General features: G+C 42.5%; 1 protein-coding gene across 5 annotated transcripts in view; it reads left to right on the top strand.

Moving 5' to 3' along the window:
* The window catches only part of RHOBTB1 (Rho related BTB domain containing 1), a 112,231-nt gene that overhangs the window by 77,423 nt on the left and 12,448 nt on the right, over positions 1 to 22,360 (top strand). For all 5 annotated transcript variants that reach the window (XM_029245251.1, XM_029245250.1, XM_029245252.1 and 2 more), the window contains 3 exons: positions 13,342 to 13,527; positions 16,284 to 17,263; positions 18,963 to 19,081. In XM_029245251.1, coding sequence (XP_029101084.1) covers positions 13,342 to 13,527; positions 16,284 to 17,263; positions 18,963 to 19,081 — 1,285 coding nt within the window. The remainder of the gene's footprint in view (positions 1 to 13,341; positions 13,528 to 16,283; positions 17,264 to 18,962; positions 19,082 to 22,360) is intronic.

The raw sequence follows: 22,360 nt of genomic DNA, 5'->3' as shown, positions 1-22,360 counted from the left end.
ACCCCACATTGATGAGCTGGGTATCCATTTGCTCTTCTATATTTGTGTGGTGGCTCAGAATGAGAAGAGATCTCAAAAAGTCATCTGGTCAACCCCTTTTCTCCAGGAAGGGAGATCATCCATCCAAGAAAAAGTAGTGATAGGAGTCCTTCTGTTCGATGGACATGAAAGGTAGCAGAGTGGCATTAGCATCCTAACACTTACCTAACACATTTGAAATACTTCAAACCCTCTTTTGTCTGGAGCGAATGACTCCAACTTTTAGTAGCCTTCCTTCTTCCTACCACCTGCTTTCTATCCATTTTCGCATGAACTTTTGAAGCTCTTTCCTGGATCTTTTAAAATGTCAAGAACAAAACTGTACCTAGTAGCCATGACTGTGATCAGCTGCTCTTTTTTGGCAAGAAAAAAAAATAGCTTCTTTTTAAAGGGATGTCACTCAAGAGCTTTCCCCTAGAACTGTTAAAAGAAGGAAGTGTGTACACTTAGGTACCTGGCACTGAAAATGTAGGCAAGTAGGATGGGCTCTGCCTTCAACAGAATACCTGGGCCCCTCTGCCGCCATCCTACAGTCACACCACACATAAATAATTACCCATTTTATTGTTCACTTTCCTTGAAAACCTTCACCATTGCTGTGTCTTGGGGCCACATAACCTTCAAACACATAAAGCCTATGGAGCTGGAGGTGGTGATAACAGCAGCTACAATTTAATCAGGGCTCCCCACGAGCCAGGCCTGTGCTCACGGCTCTACGTATCTTGTTGCCACGTCATTCTTGTGGTGACCCTGTAAACTAGGCTCATTTCACAGTTGAGCAAGCGCGTACAGAAAGGGGCCAAGGTCAGATGGCTAGGAGAGAGTGGTACTGAGCTTTTCCTGGTAGTTCTGTCTGGCTCCAAAGCCTGCTTCTTCCCTTCCCCCCAGGCTTTTGTGGTTGACGATGATGATTGACGGCCAACTTACTTTACATTTATTCCCAGTCCAGTCTAATTCTTACACTATTCTGTGTGGACATGGAAGACCAGCGTTCACCATCTATCACCAGCTCTAACTAATATTCCCTTTGTTCCTCTTAAGTTCTTTAATACGTAGCAAATGACTTAATTCTCTATATGCATCCATGAGTGACTAAACATGAGTCCTTTCATTTCCAGTAAAAATGTTACAACCGAGCAGACTTTCTGAGAGGGAGTGGGATGCTTGGGTACTCTCTGTGGCATGTTTTCTCCCCCCAGTTTTACGTAAGCATGCAGAATCACTGTATCTACCCTTACGCCGAAGAGTTTCTAGGCATATTTTCAGTACAGTTGGAACTCTTATTATATAGATCACTCTTACACACTGATTTTCCTCAAGTGTTTTTACGTCCAATGAGAAGTACACTACATGTTTTAAATGATAACATCAATCAGAGCCACGGTTTCTGTGTATCTGTTTAGATAAGACAGCTCTAGTTTCACGTGGAAGGCACATGTAATCAGATACAGCATGAATACATCTCATCTTGAATGCCTGGTTGAGGCCCTTTAAAAAATTCAGGACTGTGGGTGACCAGTGTTTATGTCTTTGTTTGGGATTGGCTGAACTTGTGGTTAATGGCATGGGAAAAAAGCAAGAAACAACTAATGTGCCTCAATAAAGTATTTTGAAGTAGTTCTCGTCCATGGCACTTTTCTAAACGCTTGGCCAGAACTAACATTCTGATGGTGACTTCAGGATGGCAAACAGCCTGTCAGACAGAGAAACATATCAAGTGGAAGAGGGCCAGGGCCAGGATGAGGGTGAGGCACTCACCTTGGGTGTAAAATGTAAATCATCATAATTTTTAAAAGATAGGATCGGGCTTCCCTGGTGGCGCAGTGGTTGAGAGTCTGCCTGCCGATGCAGGGGACGCGGGTTCGTGCCCCGGTCCGGGAAGATCCCACATGCCGCGGAGCGGCTGGGCCCGTGAGCCATGGCTGCTGAGCCTGTGCGTCCGGAGCCTGTGCTCCGCAACGGGAGAGGCCACAACAGTGAGAGGCCCGCGTACCGCAAAAAAAAAAAAAAAAAAAAAAGGATCACTGTTAACTGATCCTTTCTTTCTGTCTCAGGCTCAGCATGGCAAATGTTACTGGTCCTGACCTTATTTAAAATTTTGGTATTTTGCTCATCATGGATTTTTTTTTTACCTTAATTTTGATTTTTGAAAAAATAGTGTTCATCTGGATTACTGAGGTTTTGGGCACCTCTTTAAATTTTGCACCTGAGGCCAGTGCTTCACTCTTCACCCAAGTCCTGGCCCTGAAGGTGGACTTTATAAATGGATAACAAATCAGCAAAGGGAGGAAAGTCCCCAATGCGGGTACTTTATGGAAAAGTCATCCAAACCACACTTCTAAATGTGTGGTCCAGAGGCATCTAGGAAAACTACTGCAGCTTGTTTCCTAAAGATATTTCGTCCTGCTGTGGCATAAAGGACTAAGACTTGCCCAAGTTACAGAAAACAGTAGAAAGACATTAGAAGAGCAGCTAGTTGAACCAAGGGACAGGAGTAGTTGCTCCCTAAGAGGTTCGACTAGAACTGCCACTTCTCATAGTTGGTTATGCCGAAGCTACCGGTGATCTGATGTCAGAGCTCTGGGGGGAGGTGAACCGGCATGTTTTAGCCCGTACCTGGATGATCCGAAAGCAGCCAGTCCTCAGGCCACGCTTGGCTAAACACTGTCACGGAAATATCACAATACTCTCTACTGAACCTCAGCCAAACGGGAAGAATCTCATGAATGCTGGAGAGAGCTTTTGAGTGAGGGAAACCGGGGAAAAAAGAGCACATACTGTGTGTGTATCCCTTGCTGTAAAATTCTAGAAAATGCAGTGTAATCTGTACTGACAGAAAGGAGAACACTCGCTGCCTGGGAAAGAGGATGGGGGGAAGGAGGGATTACCAAGGGACACAAGGACACTCTCAGGGTGATGGAAATATTTGTTTTATTGACTGGGATGACAGTATGGAGAGTGTATACCTATGTCAAAGCTAATCACATGGCGCACTTTAAGTGTGCAAAGTTTAGTGCATTTCAATTGTAGCTCAATAGTTTTTTAAATAAAATATTTTTATGGGCAGTCTAAGTAGTCTATGATATGTGAGGAAATTTTCATGGCTGACAATGTATGTTTTGATTATGTATAGAACTTAAACTTAGTTCTCATTGAAAATATCAATAGAAATCATTTGTATGAACTTAGGGGCGAAAAAAATAAGACGAGATCCTTAATAGCTGAACATAGGAAATGGAATGGTTCTGGCATCTCAAAGCTAATGATGGGACACTATCAAATTGTCCCCAAATCATGCTGGATCCCTTTTCCCAGAGACAGAGCCCTCAGCTGTGTGGATCGTAATTCACCTAAGTGGCCTGTGTCTTTGGCTGTGGTTCTGTTTGTATCTTTTTCTGAGAAGATACATTTGAGCAGGTACCCTGTGATAACTGAATAAAGGACACCACATTCCTGAAAGTTTTCCATTTCTCCATCAAATAGTAACAATTTTCTCTTTCGTAGTTGGCCCTTTCTGGAACTAGAGAATGGTGCGAGACCAAGAGAAAAAGGAGGGAAGCATAGTAAGCCACACCACCCCAAACCTCCCCCTTTTTCGCCAAATTTTTGAATTTATAAATTGGGGTGGGGGGGGAATGCTTTGTTTGAATGAGTATTCTTAAACAGAATTACATGTATTAACACTAATGTTTTTCCAACTATAGTTTGTTTCTCCTCTGGGTATCATTTCCAAGATCTTTACAAGAATCATTTTAAAAAATAATTATATACTTACGGTAATCCATTTACCCATAGATAAGGGCATTAACTAAAACAGTTGAAAGTGGATTATTACTGCTTTGTGCTAATCCAAAACAAAAATATGTTAGACTAAATGCATACAAGTAATTAAAAATTTTTAATGTACTGGAAATTTATGGATTCTGTACTAAAGTACTCAATCATAGGACTGCAGTCATGCCAAATCATCTGGCACAGAGAAAATATGTCTGTGCCGTGCTCTGTGCCATCCCCAGCCTGCTGTCCTCCGCTGTCCTTCCTGCTCTGAACTGGTACATCTTGTACTGTAACCAGAAGACACAACATCAGAAGAGCTGGGATCCCTGTGCCCAACCCAGCCCTGTTCCCGGGATGAAATTGTCCTTGAGAAGCAGCAGTGCCAAATGAGACAGGAACAGGGCTTGGTTGATGACTGGGGTCGGTCATGTTCCGGGACCTGGAAGGATGCTGCCTGCTGCCCAAACATTGGTCACATGACTGGGAAAGACAGTCCGTTATGGTTGAGCCCAGAAAAGCATTTGTGGACCCAAAAGATGCCACAGACATATGAATAATGTGGCCACTGAGATGGGTAAGGAGAATAAGGAACATATATACTGTTCAATACATTAACATCGTGTGTTCTGCCTTCTTTTTACCTTTTTGCTGTTACTACTTAATAACTGCAAGCTTGACAAGTTGGGTCAAATACAGCTGTTTGTTGACTTTTCATCCTTGGACAAAGAGAAAACATCAGTTTGTGATGTTTCTATACTGGAATCATGTGATGAAGAAATAGAGATTTCAGCCCGTACAGCTTTCCCTTATAAATTAGGTGGTAAGAAGAAAGAGACAGCTGCTGGGTAATTCTGCAGTGTCCTCAGAGGATGCTTCTATTACCATCTTTCAGCAATTCCATATCAATGAGCTAGTCAGCCAAAAGGGAAAGATCTCTTGATGAGAATGTCCTGCCATTCTTATTAGCTGCAATATACAAGATATGTCTTTGGTGACTTTTGAACCCATAATCGTATTTGTCTGACAGTAATTGGTACCATATGGTTTACAGACCACTTTCACAGATATTCTTCTTAGTGAATCTTAACAATAATCGTATCAATAACTTTGAATTTTGACCATTTATTAAATTTCCAAAATTATTCCACTACTTTGTTCTCTCCCCAGAACTCCTCTGCCTCTCAGCCTAGAAAATATAGTTAGAAGGACAAAGTACTGAATTACCAAAAGATAAAACAAATAAGCATAAATCTCTTCTAAACTTATCACCTTGGTTATCTTTCTATTTTAGTACTTTTGGGGTGGGGTGGGAGAGTTGGCATGTCTTTTAAAAAACAAGATGGTCTGTGAAATAGAGGGTGTTATGTTAAGCCTTAATTCTGTGAAACTAACCCAGAATTAATCCTGAAAGTAACCTGCCCATTTCTTTATATTTCCTTTGTTTCTGGATACAGTCTAATTCCTAGAAGAGATCATTAATCCATTTTTATTCTGCCATTATGAAAGTATCCAATTAGATGGGTAAATAGATTTTTAAGATAAATCCAAATAATTTAAAGATATATTTTTAGTGGATAATCTCTGCTATATACCAGAGATATTATATAACTATCTTTCAGCCATAATTGTCTGAAGAAATGTAATAGCTCACATATCATTTTTTCATTAAAACTTTAAGCATATCCCCTAACTGACTTATTTTAGGCCCAAATTTATTTCTTTTAGATTTTGAGTCTGCAGACATATTTGCATCTACATCCTGCAATATCTATAAGGCCATTTTATTTGATAAACAGTCACTGAGGGCTTCTTTTGTTACAAACACTGTGTTGTGCACAATGGGAGAGAAACTAGTAGGAACAGAACAAAATCCCTAAAAATGAGACTCAGAGTAGTGGGGAAAGACAGCAACATTTTAAAGAGTTACAATTCAGTGTTAAAGTGCTGAGCTAAAGATGTCAGTACCAGGAACAGGGAAGAAAGAATTTCTCTGAGCAAAAATTCCACCATCATTCTTGACTCCTTTTGGTCATATCTGACACCTGCTCCATCAGCAAACCCCGGTGGCTCTAGCTTCCACGTGTATAAAGAACGCAGCCACTTCTCACCACCTGCACCACTCCCAGGCCGAAGTCACCACCATCTCCCTCTGGATTATTATTTTTTAACTGGCCTCTCCTTCTGTCTTATCCCTCCTGACAACCCACGCCCCACCACCATTTGGTCAGTTCTCATGATGGCAGTGGGGTGATCCTGTTAACACATAAATTAAGTCATTCTGCTCAAAAACCCCTAATCACAAAAACCAGTTCACTCTGAGTAAGAGCCAGACACCCATTAGGCCCTCTGTACCTCAGCCCAGCATTGCCTCTCTGAGCTCAGCTCCTGCTGTTTTCCCCCTCGCCCTCAGGAAAACACCCCAGGAATGCTCCTGCCTCAGGACCTTTGCACTAGCCGTTCCCTCTTCCACAGTGTTCTCCCCGCAGATATCAACGTGTCAGCTCCTTCACTTCCTTCAGGTCTCTCCTGAAATGTCACCTTCTCAGTAAGGCCCTCCACGGCCACCTCATTTCAGCAGCAGCTTATGCTCCCCAATATTTCTGTCCCCCTTCCCCACTATATCTCCTCCTTAGCACTTGTCACCACCTAGCATACTAAATATCTTACCTATTTTTCTTGCTTTTTGTCTCTATTCTCCAGTTGAATATAAGCATGACGAGGGTTAGCAAAATGAGAACAGTGATTTGTGTCTTTAACTTGTTAAAGACACAAATGTCTGGAAGAGCACCTGGCACATAGTAGGTTATCAGTTAATATTTCTGGGAGAAACGATTGAATGATTGCTTATTGATACTGGATAAGTGACTTGGCAAGTCCTTGTACCTTTATTGATTCACAGAGGATTGGGGAGAAGCCTGGGTAAGAGTGGTGGGATGATCTTGCTGGTTCACCCAGTTTCGTTTCAGAAGAGTCAGGAGGTTAATCCCAGAGCCCTCCCATCTGGCCATCTAGCTGACATGTAGGCATTGTTACATGTGCAGCTGGTCTTGCTCTTAGGAGAAAACAGTGCAGGAAGACATTTCCTCAGTCATGTAGCTTCAGGGCAAGCCGAAGAGACATGGGAATGAGGTGGAGTTTAGGCAGAGAATTTATTACCACAATTTCACTTTCTCCTGTCAAGGAAGCCTTCTCCGTATCAGGGTTTCCTGCTTTCATTGATCAGGAGTTAAATGAGATTGCTTAAGCTATTTCTTTTAATTAATTACTTGTGCTTCACCCAATTTCACACGCACTCCACTTTTTCTGATGATTGTGTGAGGTGTAAGAACACAGACAGTCTCTGACTTACAATAGTCCTATTTACAGTTTTTCTACTTTACGATGGTGCAAAAGCGATACACATTCAGTAGCAAACATACTTTGAATTTTGATCTTTTCCCAGGCTAGCGAAATGTGGTACTATACGCTCTCGTACTGCTGTGCATTGGCAGGGAGCCACGCAGTCACCAGGGTAAACAACTGATACATTTACAACCACTCTGTGCCCAGACAGCCATTCTGCACATTCAGTACAGTATCCCATAAGCTACATGAGATATGCAATACTTTATTATAAAATAGGCTTTTTGTTAGATGTTGCCCAAGTGTATGCTAATGTAAGTGTTCTGAGCACGTTTAGGGTAGGCGAGACTAAGCTATGATGTTTGGTAAGTTAAGTATATTAAATGCATTTCTGATTTATGATATTTTCAATTTAGATGGGTTTATCAGGACATAACCCCATTATAAGTCAGAGAAGATTTGTACACTAAAGGGAGCATAGATAGAAAAATGGGATATCAAGTTAAAAAAAAAGCTGGTTTCCAAAAGATGATAACCCACAGCTTTCTATATGGTCAGGCCGTTGCCTTCTGTGATATTTGCACTATGATGGCAGAACCAACCATTTTTAAGACTTGAGTATTATCTATTTTAGGATTTGGTGGCATTGGTGGGATGTTGACATGGCTACCCTGTACTTGAGAGTGTGCATCGCTTGGTCCCATTTTTGGAGGGTGGGGGAAGACTGGTTTAAAATGTTGCTTCCTACTAAACATGCAGTTATGGGCTTGGAAGAAATAGTTACGCATGCTAATCACTCCCCAATCTGGATATATTTCAGGGTGTTTTCACAGTTTTCCCCACATAACATCTGTACTTAAGAAGCCTCACTGCTATTGGTAAAGTATTGACTTGATTTCTCCGCTCACATCCAGGGCACTGCATGGTACTGCCCTGCTCTCCCTAGATCCCCTGCCAGGCACTCCCCTACAGGCCTCTCCATTCTCCATGAGTGTGAGCTTACACAGCCATTCATCTCCAGGTGGTTATGTTCACCATCACTGACAACTCCCTCCGCATCTCATACACACCGGGCTGCTCCCCTACTAAAATTTTCCAAAGCCACGTGTTACACATTCCTTTTCTCTGCCATGCTCCCAGCTGTTTTGTGCTGTTTTGATCTGTCTGTTTGCACAGCGCTGTCAGATTATATGCATGAAAGGTGTATTGCTGACATGAATGGTTTTGAAAACGTTTCCGTAGAGGCTACCTCGGTTATCAGTGGGGAGAAGGAGGTCAGGGACTCCTACTTGAGTCTTTGCCAGAAGAGGACTTGTGTACATTGACAAAGAAACCCATTGAAATGTGATCATGATCTCTACCAATATATAAAGGATATGGTAGTCTCTACTAAAGAAATAATAATAGGCAGTAGTGACATAGAAAGGCTTAAACGTATATGTTAAAAAGGAGATACTTCCAAGCAAGACTCAGGTAAATAGAATTGGTAGCTTACTCTTGGTTACCAGGTATTCATCAGCAAGAGACCCAAGCAAAACTGGCACAGCAGAGAAGGGCCCTCGGATGCCCTGCTCACAGCTCTCTGGAGGACTGCATGGAATCCACTATCCTTCATGTTGCCCGCGTTGGCCTGGTCTTACTTAGATAAAGGATAATTTAGCAATTATTTTTTTCACCTAAGCAGATAAGAAAACCCAAGGCCCATGGCTCCTTAGCTGGACAGTGACGGCAAAGTAGAAAAGGGAAGAAAAGGGAAGAGAAACTAAAAAGATGGAAAGCACTTTTGTGATAGGAAAGAACATAGAAAATTTATTCCTAACAGCAAATTTTTGATAATGATTATCTACCTTTTTTTTTTAATTTTTATTTTTATTTTTTGCGGTACGCGGGCCTCTCACTGTTGTGGCCTCTCCCGTTGCGGAGCACAGGCTCCGGACGCGCAGGCTCAGCGGCCATGGCTCATGGGCCCAGCCGCTCCGCAGCATGTGGGATCCTCCCGGACCGGGGCACGAAGCCGTGTCCCCTGCATCGGCAGGCAGAGTCCCAACCACTGCGCCACCAGGGAAGCCCTATCTACCCTTTTTAATCACTTCTTCAAAGGATAAACTTAGCTTCTGTTTGCTTCCCTGATCTTTTCCCACCAAGTTTGATAATTTGACTGTAGATATTATAAAGACAGGCCATGAAAATGTGTGGCATTTAATGTTTAAAGTCTAGCTTGAAAAAGAAAAAAAATGTATATATACACATACTCTTACCTTAAAAGGAAAATCCACCATGTATTTAATTTCAATCTATTCTTTAAAGATTTCACATAAAAAAAATTTCACTCTACGCCCATAGCCATATATAATAAAGAGTGTAATGAATAAAGTACACTTTTTAAAAAGTCTATCCCGGGCCAAGGTATGTGGGTATGATGCACTGTTTTCAGATTTTGTTTTCTTTAATCCTCCAACAAAGATTGGCCCCAACTTTGCATGCACGCCTTATGTTATCCAAATATCTCTGCCAATCTTTCACATGCTATCTTTGGCCAGTGTTCTCCTTGAAAGATAGCTGAAAAATATATGCTTTTCTGTTTGTTTAATATCTGAAGAAGAACTGCTACAACTGAGGTTGGCTTTATCAGCTCAAGCATTTTGGGGATGACGAGGTCTCTCTCTGGTCCCACCCCTCCATGAAGCTAGAGATCCGCAATTGTTTCAACACATAGATTTACTTTGGATTGTTTTTCACTTGTCTAATCAAAACATTATTTCATGGGCATTATTTGATGCGTCAGTACCCTAGTGAAACTTTTATATTGATATTTTCCCCTTAGAAACAATAAATCACATTTTTCTCCAAAATATAAACATTCATAGGCCAGCAACACTCTAAAATCCTTCGTAATCCTGGCTTTCTTTAATAAAGCCACTTAGCCCAGTCCAAAATAATCCAAACCTTTCCTACCCTTCTCAATATTCAAGTTCTGGAGTTTAGAGTTTTGTCTCCTATGTGCTTTGCCTCTGCATTCTCGAATTCTCGTGCTTTCTACTCCAAATAGCTGTAGGACTCCACTTAAATCCCATCAGATTCTTTTTACAGCTGAAATAGGAACCCTGAGGTCATTTCTAGGCCAACTCTGCTGCCTAATCTGTGAGAATGTCCTCATCACACCTCCCCCTCCCAATTATTTTTAAACTCAACTCTTCAAAGTAAAAAAGTGTAACAGAGCCCAGAGAAGCAGAAATGCTAGAACTTGCCTTTTTCTTTTTATCTTTCACAGGAATGGCATTTTTAAACACCAGCTTGTGTCAGACATTGAACAGTCTCCACCCAGGAATGAATGTTTTGATTAAAAGTTATTTAGTATCTCTAGCTCCTTGGAATTCTGCCTAAAGCTGGAGGTATTCTTAGCTGCAGGTCTTGTGCCTCTTTGACCAGATAGAAAAATGGCTCAAAATCTAGAGGGAATAAATGGCATTCTCAAAATAGCTACTTGATTATGTAGGTGTTTATATCATAGAGGATCCTGATGTGTTGAGAATTAGGAATTAGAAAAGAATGCTGGGATGCGAAGGAATATGTCAAAGCAGCGTCTTTCTATAGCTCTATCCCTATGGCCATTGATTCTGAGGCTTTTGCTTAAAATCAGGTTTAGAACACTACATTCGTATGGCAGGCCTCTGTACATAATGCTTCTTAACTTGAGTTTGTATTTAAATCAACAAGGGTTAAAGACATTTAAGCAGGTTGGTAGATAAAATATGATCTAATTTTTAAACTACTTTTAATGTAAAATCATGGGGACAGATTCCCATAGCATCTAAACGTGCATTTCAAAAAAGGAAAAAGAAAAACTTTATTCCAAGGATGCAAATAGAATTTTGACTCAAGTTATTTTCGCTTCAGAGGTAGCGTTGCTCTCAGTACAGCCTCTTCTCTTTAACTATCATCCTTTTGAGGCAAAATATTTACAGAGCATTGAATTATTTTTCTGGCTTTCCAACGGCATTTCATGCACTGAGATATTGATGTGACATAGTTAGAAGTTGGGCCCTCCGGACCTGTATTGTGCAATGGCATTGTGCTGCTATCATCAGGAGATGCCATTTTTTCCAGCCCCCAAGGTCCTGTCCGTACTTGTTTACAGGTCATCTGGATAGAAACTACTATAGGTTCAGTGGCATGAGTGTTATCACGGTAACCTTGGCAACAGAGCTAGCTCTGATTTCAAAACCTCACATGCTGTATCATAAAATTAGATAGCAGAATTGACATTTTGCTACATGTCTGTCATATAAATTAAACTCTGAGAATGATTTTCTTTATAGCCATGTGCCTTAATATGGAAATAGAAGGCACCAATTAGAAAAAATTTTATACATATATCAATATGTACTGTTCCACATTTAGGTGGTGGATACATTTTCTCAATTCTTTCCCTATGATTTTGAACCTGAGATACTGCCATATTATTCTCACTGTGCAGAATTCTTGGCAGCTTTATTTTATGATCAGGCTGAAGCTCACAGCAGAGCTGCATCAGATATCCTATATAAATAGGATTATGAATAATAGAAAACTCAGCTCCTAAAAAATGTAAAATTCAAAGCATTCTTGACTTTACTGGATACTATTATTTATGCTGATTAGAAGTGAGACTGTGCACAGAATATTCTGCTAACTAAATCAGAATCCCAAAGACAAGACATGCTTCCCTTTCATTTATATAGTTATGCATATTTTTACACACATTATATTTTCCAGTACCCAAGAATCTTTGATAAGATCTTTATTTCAAGGGCATTTTAAACATGCAGATTAATATACACATCTGCTTTGAGTCCTAGAGTCCTCTTTTATAATTAGTAAATATTTTAATGTCAGGATTTTCCCCTCTACTTGTCGTGGTCTGGTGCAGTTTTTCTTGGATATAAATTTAAATACTCAACTTGTGAATTACATTTAATGTAAGCACCCTGCAGTTCGCTGCATTGCAAATCATTATTTTTAGAAATTTTATGGTTGCCTGGATATATTTGTTTCTCTTCATTGATATGTAGGGAGAGAAGCTCATTAATGATTTAAAAAGATGGTGTTTTGATTCATCGACTTGATTCTTCTCATTATATAAACAATAAAGGCAATAAATTAACATCTAATAAAATTGTGAGTTTATTTCTGAATATAACTGCAAAATAGTCTTGAATCCGTGGTTATAACTTTTTCTATTCTTTATATTCTTCTGCCTCCATGTTTTCACAGTCATCATTCTGCACATTTGAACCTAGAAAAGATGGTTTATAATTCTTACTAAAGATACCTTTTAGCAGTTATCTGTCAAACACCATAATTGACAACTGTTTTGTAAAACAGTTCTTTGGCTCCTAGAATGATAAGTTATTATATGAAACATGGAAGATCCTTATGTCACAACTGATTATAAAACAATTTTCCTTTTTTCCATATATCTGCTCTGTGTCATGTATCACATTTGAGAAATCTGCTTCCAACATTTTCTCATCCATCTTATTAGCCGTCTGACTACCTCCGGCTAGTTTTATGTTAAATACTACCTTCTTGCCTTACACCTAGCAAAAAGTCGAAATTCCTGCAAATTCAGGACTTATCCTTTTCAGAAAAAGATAAGTGGTTGTGCTCTCTCCATGTGTGCTTGAGGGAGAAGAAGGGCAGAAATCCTTCTGTGTATTTGCCGACCCTGTACAGCAAATACCTGTTACATTTTTTTGTAATGTGTAAACTGTTTGCTTTATCTCATTGAGTCATCATCACCTTTCTGTTTACAGTGGTAAATGGTATTTTTTTATTATTTTCTTTTATCTTGAAACTATTTCTTGTGATGAACAGAAATAGTTCAGCATGTGGTGGTTCCAGAACTGAGTCTAGTTTGGATAACCATCCGTACTGTAAAATAACGTCATTGGAAACCCTTCAATGCATAGGCCTTCTGCAGTGCAACGTGGAAATGAACTCAGGCTGTGTGGGTGCTGGAATGTGGAGGCTTAATGGGCTGTTTGCATGACACCAAGATGTATTTTAATATCTGGTCTTTTTTTTTTTAAACTGTGACATGATATGGCATTAGATGGATGGGGGAGGGGAGGAACCATAATGATAAAAGAGAAAATACAAGTTAAAAGGCAAAATACAGCTTCTTGTGTGATTTCCTTTTAGGTCCGACGTTGTGGTCCTCTGTTTTTCGATCGCTAATCCCAATTCCCTAAATCATGTGAAAACGATGTGGTATCAAGAAATCAAGCACTTTTGCCCTCGCACACCTGTTGTTCTAGTTGGCTGCCAGCTAGATCTCCGCTATGCTGATCTTGAGGCTGTTAATAGAGCCAGACGCCCTTTAGCAAGGTAAGCCGAGGGACTCAGTGTTTCCCTGTGCCGGCCAAATTAAAATTTAGAGGTAGCAGATGTCTCTGTAGCCTTGGGTTCTGTTCTTCAGTGGCTCTGGGGCCCCATCAATCAGCCATATGCTTTAGGTTTGCTTGTTAAACATGAGGAAGGGGTGTGTGTCCCTGACCCCTCTCACCTCTTAGGCAGGGACCCATTTTTGTAAAATGGTTGACCAGCGATTGAAGTGAATTCTCTAATTATGATATGGAGTGTATAAAAGTGCTTTGAACTTTGTAAAGTAGTAAACAAAATGTTAGCTACTCATAATAATGTCTTTCTGGAAATTATATTAAAGTTAACTGACATTCAGAGCCATCAGCCATAATTCTTGCCCCCAGGAACATCAGGTTCATGCAAACACATATATCCAGGTGTTTGTTTGTTTTTGTTTTTGTTTTTGTTGTTTTTGTTTTTTGCGGTACGCGGGCCTCTCCCGTTGCGGAGCACAGGCTCCGGACGCGCAGGCTCAGCGGCCATGGCTCAAGGGCCCAGCCGCTCCGCGACACGTGGGATCTTCCCGGACTGGGACACGAACCCGTGTCCCCTGCATCGGCAGGCGGACTCTCAACCACTGCGCCACCAGGGAAGCCCTATCCAGGTGTTTTTCATCTTCTCATTTTCCTCCATCCAACCTCTGAGAGTATTTCATTCCCAAGTTGGCAGTGTCAAGTTTTAAAAAATTACATAGACCAATGGTTGCAAAACTGCAACACTGCTTTTCAAATGGCTCTAGTGGTGATATGTTTAGAGCGTCACACGTTTAAAATACAACTTGAAGGAGAGTTTGTTTCAGTCTGTATAAAATGTGGATACCAATCTTGGTGGCAGGGACATGGAATAAGAGTTTTTCCAAAAGTTGTGCTCCTTCAATATTCTCTTTTAAAAAATAATTTTATACGTTTTATGCTTAACTCCGTTTTTTGCTGGTGAGCACAGCTTTTCCCAAAATGTTGATATTAATACCTTCCTTCCAGGCAGGTACTTGCCTTAATAGGGTTGTTAGAAAATGTTATAGATACAAGTTTTTATGCTCTCACAGCAAAAGCAAATGGTACTTTGTTGAGATAATTTCTGATGTTCTAGGTATGTCTTGGATGAATGTTCTGAAAACAATTCATGTTCCTTCTATTCTTAAATGCATGGACTAGGAATTGAATATCATAAGCCACGTAGAGGGAAAGAGGACTCCGGGCAAATGAGAGATTAGCCCCTGGCCCCGGAACTTTCTGTTTCAAAGGTTAGGATAGTCGGGCCTCACACCGTGGATGTGCGGAGGCCTGGAGGAGAGTTACAGAGCTCCAGGGGACAGTCCTTTCCATAGACAGTTCTGAGATTTGATGAAGGAGGTGGCATCTGAGCTAAGCCTTAAAGAGATTCATCAGTGTGATGAAGTTAACCCCTCTCCCTCTCTGCACTTCCCTTCCGCCTTTACAACAAGCTGCAGTTTTCCATCTAGGTCCTCAAATCCGAATTCTACCCAGTATTCTTATTGTTCCTAAGGCCGGTGCCTGTCACACACATCACCCTTGGTCTCGTAAGCCAAATATTTATTTAGGAAGATCATCTCCTAAGAGTGTGTCTCAGAACCAAGGATGCGTGTGTGAAGAGTATAACGACAGATCCCATCTTGCCTACGTTCTGGAATCCATCTGTGTCTTGACCACGGTTATGCCATAATTACAGCACTCATCTGCCAGTACTGCTTCCAGACATTTGGCTTCCTGGGTTGTGATTAGATTGTAAGCGGGCCTTGTGTGCCAGTCTAAAGGGTGTAGACTTTATTCCATGGGCTCCGTGGAACCAGAGGAAGTTTTTTTAAAGAACTGCGGCTAAGTCATACTTGTATTATGTGAGGAATTTTCGTGCAACAGTGAGCACTGTGAGAGAAAATGTGGAGAATCTGAAGAAAGATGAGTTCAGGGGCTCATGCAATGAGGGCCTGACTGAAGGGTGTGGAAGTAAAGAGAAGCGGTGAGATATGAAATAAGGCTCACAAACCTAATAGAGGAGACTTAATGAGCTGTCGGACATGGACCGTTTGGTCTAGAACCAGGGAGTTCTAGACTCTCATTGCTTAGGAAAGGTCTCTCAGCAACTTGCAAATGTGACCTTAGGCAAACCCTTTAAACTCTCTGCCTCAGTTTCTTCAGAATGTAGAACAAATATAATACCCATAGAGTTGCTGTGAGGCTCAAGTGAGAAAATGACTACGGATTGATTTTTAAGGTATACGGCGAAATGTAAGCATAAGGGGATAATAATGAAAATGATGCTGATGATGGTGGCAATGATGACAACAGCTAACATGTATCAAGCACTTACTATGGAACAGGTACTATGCTGGGCAAGTATCTCATTTAAACCTTCCAATCGTCCTTTAAGATGCAAGTACTCACTATTATTCTTCCTATTTTACAGATGGGAAAACCAAGGCTTAAAGAGGTTAAGTAACTTTGTCCAGGATCACATAGCTAGCAAACGGCTGATACTTGAGTTATTGTTGTTACTACCAGAAGCACTTTTTTTTTTTTTTCCTGCAGTCATAAGTCCTTTATATTTGCAAGTCTTAAGGTTGGTAGATTTTTCAAGAGCCTGGTTAAAAGCCTGAATAGGATTTTAAATGTATAATCCATTTAGGTGCTTAGATAGGCCCTGGTTACTATTTTCTTTCCTGAAATAAGACTGATGCTAATTTTTAAAGTATTCTATTTCAGGCCCATAAAGAGAGGGGATATTTTGCCCCCAGAAAAAGGCCGAGAGGTTGCAAAGGAACTGGGCATACCCTACTACGAAACAAGCGTATTTGACCAGTTTGGAATCAAGGATGTGTTTGACAATGCAATCCGAGCCGCCCTCATTTCCCGCCGGCACCTGCAGTTCTGGAAATCCCACCTAAAGAAAGTCCAGAAACCTTTACTTCAGGCACCATTCCTACCTCCAAAAGCCCCTCCACCGGTCATCAAAGTTCCAGAATGTCCCTCCACAGGGACGAACGAAGCCGCCTGTTTACTGGACAATCCTCTGTGCGCTGACGTCCTGTTCATCCTCCAGGACCAGGAGCGGATCTTTGCACACCGGATTTACCTTGCTACCTCCTCTTCCAAATTTTATGATCTCTTTTTAATGGAATGTGAAGAAACCCCCCACTGGAGCGAAGGAGCTTGTGAGCAAGAGAAGCAGAGCAGGGATTTCCAGGGGCGGCCCCTGAGTCTTGATCCAGACGAGGAAAGGGACGAGGGCACCCCAAGGACACCTCAGGCCGATCAGTGGACGTCCTCAAGCCAGAACCTGTCCCAGCAGGAGACCCCGGGGCTGGAGGCCGAGGGCTCAGCGGCAGAGACACAGACCCTGTCAGGCTGGAGTAAGGGCTTCGTTGCCATGCACAAGGAGATGCAAGTCAACCCCATTTCGAAGCGGGTGGGCCCCGTGACTGTGGTCAGGATGGACCCATCCGTCCAGCCAGGCCCTTTCCGGACCCTGCTCCAGTTTCTCTATACGGGGCAACTGGATGAAAAGGAAAAGGATCTGGTGGGCCTGGCTCAGATAGCAGAGGTCCTAGAGATGTTTGATTTGCGGATGATGGTGGAGAACATCATGAACAAGGAAGCCTTCATGAACCAGGAGATTACGAAAGCGTTTCACGTCCGGAAAGCCAACCGGATAAAAGAGTGTCTCAGCAAGGGGACGTTCTCAGGTGAGTGGGTCCAATGGCAAAGTCATCGACACCTCTGGTTGCCTTTGATCAAACGTTAGCCAGACACGAGGAGGGGAAGGGTAACCATCACGAGCATACGTAAGTACTCTTCCCCCACGTACCAAAGTTCCACGTATTTTACTTATTTCATTCTCACAGACTTGAGGGTTAAATGTGATGATCTCCGTTTTGCAGATGGGGAAACGGAGGGACAGAGAGGTTAGGTAACTGGCCCACGGTTATACAGGTTGTAAATGACTGAGCCAGGATTTGAACGCAAGCTGCCCCCTAAAGCCCCGTGCTGTCACAGCGCTCCTCAAGGGTAGGTCGAGCTACCCCCGAGCCTCAGCCAGTCGGTTTGATGCTCACAACCGCCCTTCAGGATTCCTTCCCTGATCAAGTCTGTTTTGACCCTTCGGCACGCACCCATGACAAAAATCAGTGGCCTTTGTTCCCCAGGCCATGAAATCCTTGAGGCCATTTCGGTGACCCTCTGCATTCCCATCTGGAAAGCCTCATCTGTCTCTAATCCCTCTCCTTTCACTTCTCACCCTCCTTTACCCTGCTCATCTGTATCCTTCTTGCCCCTTCGTTGTCTTTGATAACTGTGCTGAGGGCTGCCCACAGCGCCCTTATGTAATTGCTTAAGCACCCTGGTGGCCTGTATCCAAGATGGGCGACTGGCCCATGCTTGTCCTATCTTACAGGCTTGTGCCGTTTTTGTTCTGTAATTGTTCTGTGTATGTTTCATTGTAAAACTTTGACTTCCTGACTTCTATTTATAGGGGTACTTGTATTCTTCTCTTTCTCTTTCATAATGCCTGTCATAGTAATATACATGTAACAGGGGGTAGCTGAATCTGTTCATTAATTTTGAAGCTTTGCCGTAATATTTACTCCAGACATTGACCGTCATGGTACAGAAGCAGTCTTGAAAGTTAATGAAATGTCACAAACCCACAGTAAAGTAAACAATAGACCTTAAGTGAACGTGATGAAATCTCCCTTTCCTTACTACAGAGGTATATTAACCAAATACAGTGTGGGAGCTTCAATTGGATTCTGTTTAAAAAAAAAAAAAAAAAAAAAAACCTATAAAATACAATTGGGGTAATTAGAAAAATTTGAATATGAACTAGATAATGGATGATATTAGGGAATTATTCCTAATTTTCTTAAAAATAATAATGGTATGGTTATCTAGGAGAATGTTATTTTTAGAAAATTATTTATTAATAAAGTAGTTAGGAGTGAAGTATCATGCTGTTAAAAAATGTCTACATAAATGTAAAATATATAAATGTATATATAGCTAAGGCAAACATGACAAAATGTTAAGCATGTGAAAAGCAAGTTGTCGTTGTACTATTCTTTCCACTGTTCTCTATGTTTGAAATTTTTCAAAATAAGGCTGAAAAAATATTCCTCTCCTTTACGTTACTTTATGGTTCAGAGAATTTGTGTTGTGACCCTTGTGTAATTTTAACTGCTTACTCCTTAATCCTCGGAGGACACGGTGAGAATTGGGTGTGCCCAAGGCGGGGGGTCGGGGGGTGCCGGGGAGGTTGGGGAGGGGTGGACACAACATCAGTGCTTAAAGGTATGGAGGAGAGAAGACGAGAGATGTAGGCTGAGGCGCGTGGGTGGAAGTTTCTCGGGGAGGTTGGCTCACGCTTGTGCTTCCTCCATCCTTGGGCAGATGTGACATTTAAGTTGGATGATGGAGCCATCAGTGCCCACAAACCACTGCTGATCTGCAGCTGCAAGTGGATGGCTGCCATGTTCGGGGGGTCGTTCGTCGAAAGCGCCAACAGTGAGGTAGGTGCCTTCCGAAAAGCCCAAGCGGCATCTTTATGAATGTGCATGTGTATTTATGTTAGGAAGTGTTTAACTGGCCAGAGGACTTCGATTCTTTAACTGCTAACTTGGAATAGGTTTTTTTGTTTGTTTTGTAATTTTTCTTTTTTTTTTTTTTGGCCACACTGCCGGGCACGCAGAACTTCCCCGACCAGAGATCAAACGTGGTCCCCTGCAGTGGAAGACTGGAGTCCTAACCACTGGACTGCCAGGGAAATCCGGAATAGTTTTTTAGGCAGTGCTTCAGTGTCAGGTCACCGTCGTCTTTTTTTTTTTTTTTTTTTTTTTTTTTTTTTGCGGTACGTGGGCCTCTCACCACTGTGGCCTCTCCCGTTGCGGAGCACAGACTCCGGACACGCAGGCTCAGCAGCCATGGCTCACGGGCCCAGCCTCTCCGCGGCATGTGGGATCTTCCCAGACCAGGGCACAAACCCACATCCCCCGCATCAGCAGGTGGACTCTCAACCACTGCGCCACCAGGGAAGCCCCTTCACTGTCTTCCTAATTCTGCAGTTATGAGGAGCTGTTGTCTGTCGCTCACTTGTTCTGTGTGAGCCCCTATGTGCTCCTGTATCCTTCCATCCTCACAGCTCTCCTTGTCCCTGAAAACATGCTCAGCTATATTTTTTAACAAATGTCACCAGGCAGGGTACTCTCAAAATCACATCGAAGCAGGGCAGACCGTCTTCCAGAAGGTGGATACTGAAAAGTGTCTTTAGTCACTTATGTCCTGGGCTCAGCTCTGCTAGTAACAGACGGGGGAATCTTAAAAAGCCACCTCCTTGTGCCTCGGTCTCCTTATCCGCAAGACGGGGGATGCACTAGGTCACGCTCAAGGTGCCTGGAGCTGCAACTCTCCGAGGCTGTGCCCTGATCTGTCTCAACTCTAGGGTTTGTCAACTCTAGGGAAACAGTAATGGAGCAAAGGGTGACTCCTCTGAAAGGCCTCTTGGAGTGCTTGTTACATCTAGTAGAAGCCACTGGGTAACCTGTCAAACGCTGGCCCTATCTCCAAAAGAGGGATAGTCTTACAGCAGAGCAAGCAGTATCTTGGAGACCCTGTATCTCCACCTTTTTACGAACTGTTGGAAAAGACAGAAAAATTCCCTTCAAGCGTTTCTAACTTTAGTCTAGAGGTAGGCATTTTTTCTGTCGAGTTTTGCAGGTATTTCTTAACCATCTTTTTTAAGAAAAAATAAAACATGGGGACACAAGCTTATTGTCCTAAGAGGCTTGTTATGTTTATCTCAGCATCTCTCCAAACTTTTAACAGAAATACAGAAAACAATAGCTAACTTTTCCAAGGGGGGGGGTGCTCACACCAGAAATCCGAGCACTCCCTTTGTGACCCAGACGCTTGCATTTGCATCCCCAAGTAGGGAAACAGAATCCTAGAATCACAAGCCAGGATGGCCAGCTGTCACTAGGCCACCCTCCTGCTTCCAGAAAAAACTATAGCTGCTCCTAAACCAACCCCCAGCCAAAGACTGTCTGCTGTTGGGGGAAAAGATGTTAGAATTATCCTGATGACCTCTTCTGGTGTCTGCCAGCCTTTGTAAACCAGGAGGTCCTTACCTGTAGCTAAATGTAGTGTTTCCTGGGCCATCAAAGGTGTTTGGGAGCATCGTTACTGAGATGACAGCAGCTGGTAGAGGCCACCCAGTGAGGAAAGGGCTTGAGGCTCAGATCCCCCAACTCCCCTACGTAAAAAGCTGAGTGGCCTTGGGCAAGTGACCACCTTGCTGGGCTCCAGCCTCCCCATCTGGAAAAGACGATCGTAAACCCGTAATGTGGTTGTGAGGTGTGACAGTTGATACTTGCAAAGCACGTCATAAGCGCTAAATGCAAGGTGACCTCAGTCCTATTTGGATGCCGGTAGCGTTGATGATATTGCTTCCCTCTCACTTCCAAGAAAATTGGGGGAAGCCACCAATTCATAAAACCTCATCCAACTGGCACGTCGCCAACTTCAGTAATCTCCTGAGATAAAGAGTCCAGAGGCTCGCTTCCCTTCTTTTTCCAGCTCTCTGAAGTGTGTGCCAAGAGTGCCGCAGATAGCCTGCTCTTCACCCAGCAGAGAGAAGTTGATCGAGGTCAGGAGCCCCTTGTCCCACGAAGGGACACTGTCAGAGCTGACCTCACAAATGCTAATCCCCTTTATCCCTTCCCAGAATGGACTGTAATTGTGTCCAGATTAAAATGTGCGGGAGAGGTGACCAAAACAAAAACTTGGCAGCCGATGTGAACCACACGCGTATGCGGCGCCACATCCTCTCCCAGGGACAACACCTGTTTAGCTTCACCCTGCCCCCCACCCCCTAAGGACTAGGTCACTCACCATTGAGAACTGCAGCTGAGCCTGATAGGGATGTAGAGATTCAACCCAGCTCAAGAGACAAAGGCCATGGAACCAAGCAACTGAAGGTCTGTGCCAGGGCACCTCGTATACAAAGAATGGCATGAGCTGTGGATATGTCCAGCCTTTCCCGCCCTTTCTCGTGATTTCCAGGGTAGACTGGAAATAGTCTACCCTGGAAATAGTACATAGTTATGAACTCTAGTCTCAGCTTGACCTTGGGCAAGAGTCTGACCCTCTTTAGACCTGTGTCCTCATCTCTAAAACAGGGACCACAAGAGAACCTTTTTCGAAGGGCAGGTAAGGCATGAGGATACGTGTGTAAAGCATCAGATTTGGTGCCTAGAACATGCAAAGGCTCAAGGAGTGTCAGTGACTATTATCCTGGAGGATTCTTGTTAAATTGTTTCCATGAGGAGCTCAAGATCTTTGTCCCCCAAAAGCCTTCAGGTAACAAGCCCCCAGTTCCCTTCCTAAACTAGCGAAGTGTAGTAGAGATGGTTATGGGGGTAAGAAGAGGCATTTGGTTAAAGGCTCAATAAATGCTTAATGGTAAATTGAGGCGCGTATTCACATGGGCCTTTTCTTTCTAGGCCACCTTTTAACTCTTTGTCTCCTGAAAATCTGACATCCTCCACAAAATCCAGCCTCTTTTTTTTTTTTTGCATTAATAGAATTCACATGCATATCCAGAAAGGAATAAAATATGCCCACTGATGTTCCTTTAACTTTTTTTGTCATTTAATATTTAAGAAGACACTGTAATTTACTTCTGTTTTTCTCATTACTTTTAATGTAGCAGTAAGCATAATTTTCTCCCCAGAGGTACTCAGCAAGTGGTTCATTAAAAATGCATGGCCGGCTTGTAGGAAGCAATGCTCTGG

The sequence above is a fragment of the Monodon monoceros genome, unplaced genomic scaffold, assembly GCF_005190385.1.
Source record: "Monodon monoceros isolate NGI ecotype Baffin Bay Population unplaced genomic scaffold, NGI_Narwhal_1 Super_Scaffold_4, whole genome shotgun sequence".
Taxonomy (NCBI): Eukaryota; Metazoa; Chordata; class Mammalia; order Artiodactyla; family Monodontidae; genus Monodon; species Monodon monoceros.
This window is presented reverse-complemented; position numbering and strand designations above follow the sequence as displayed.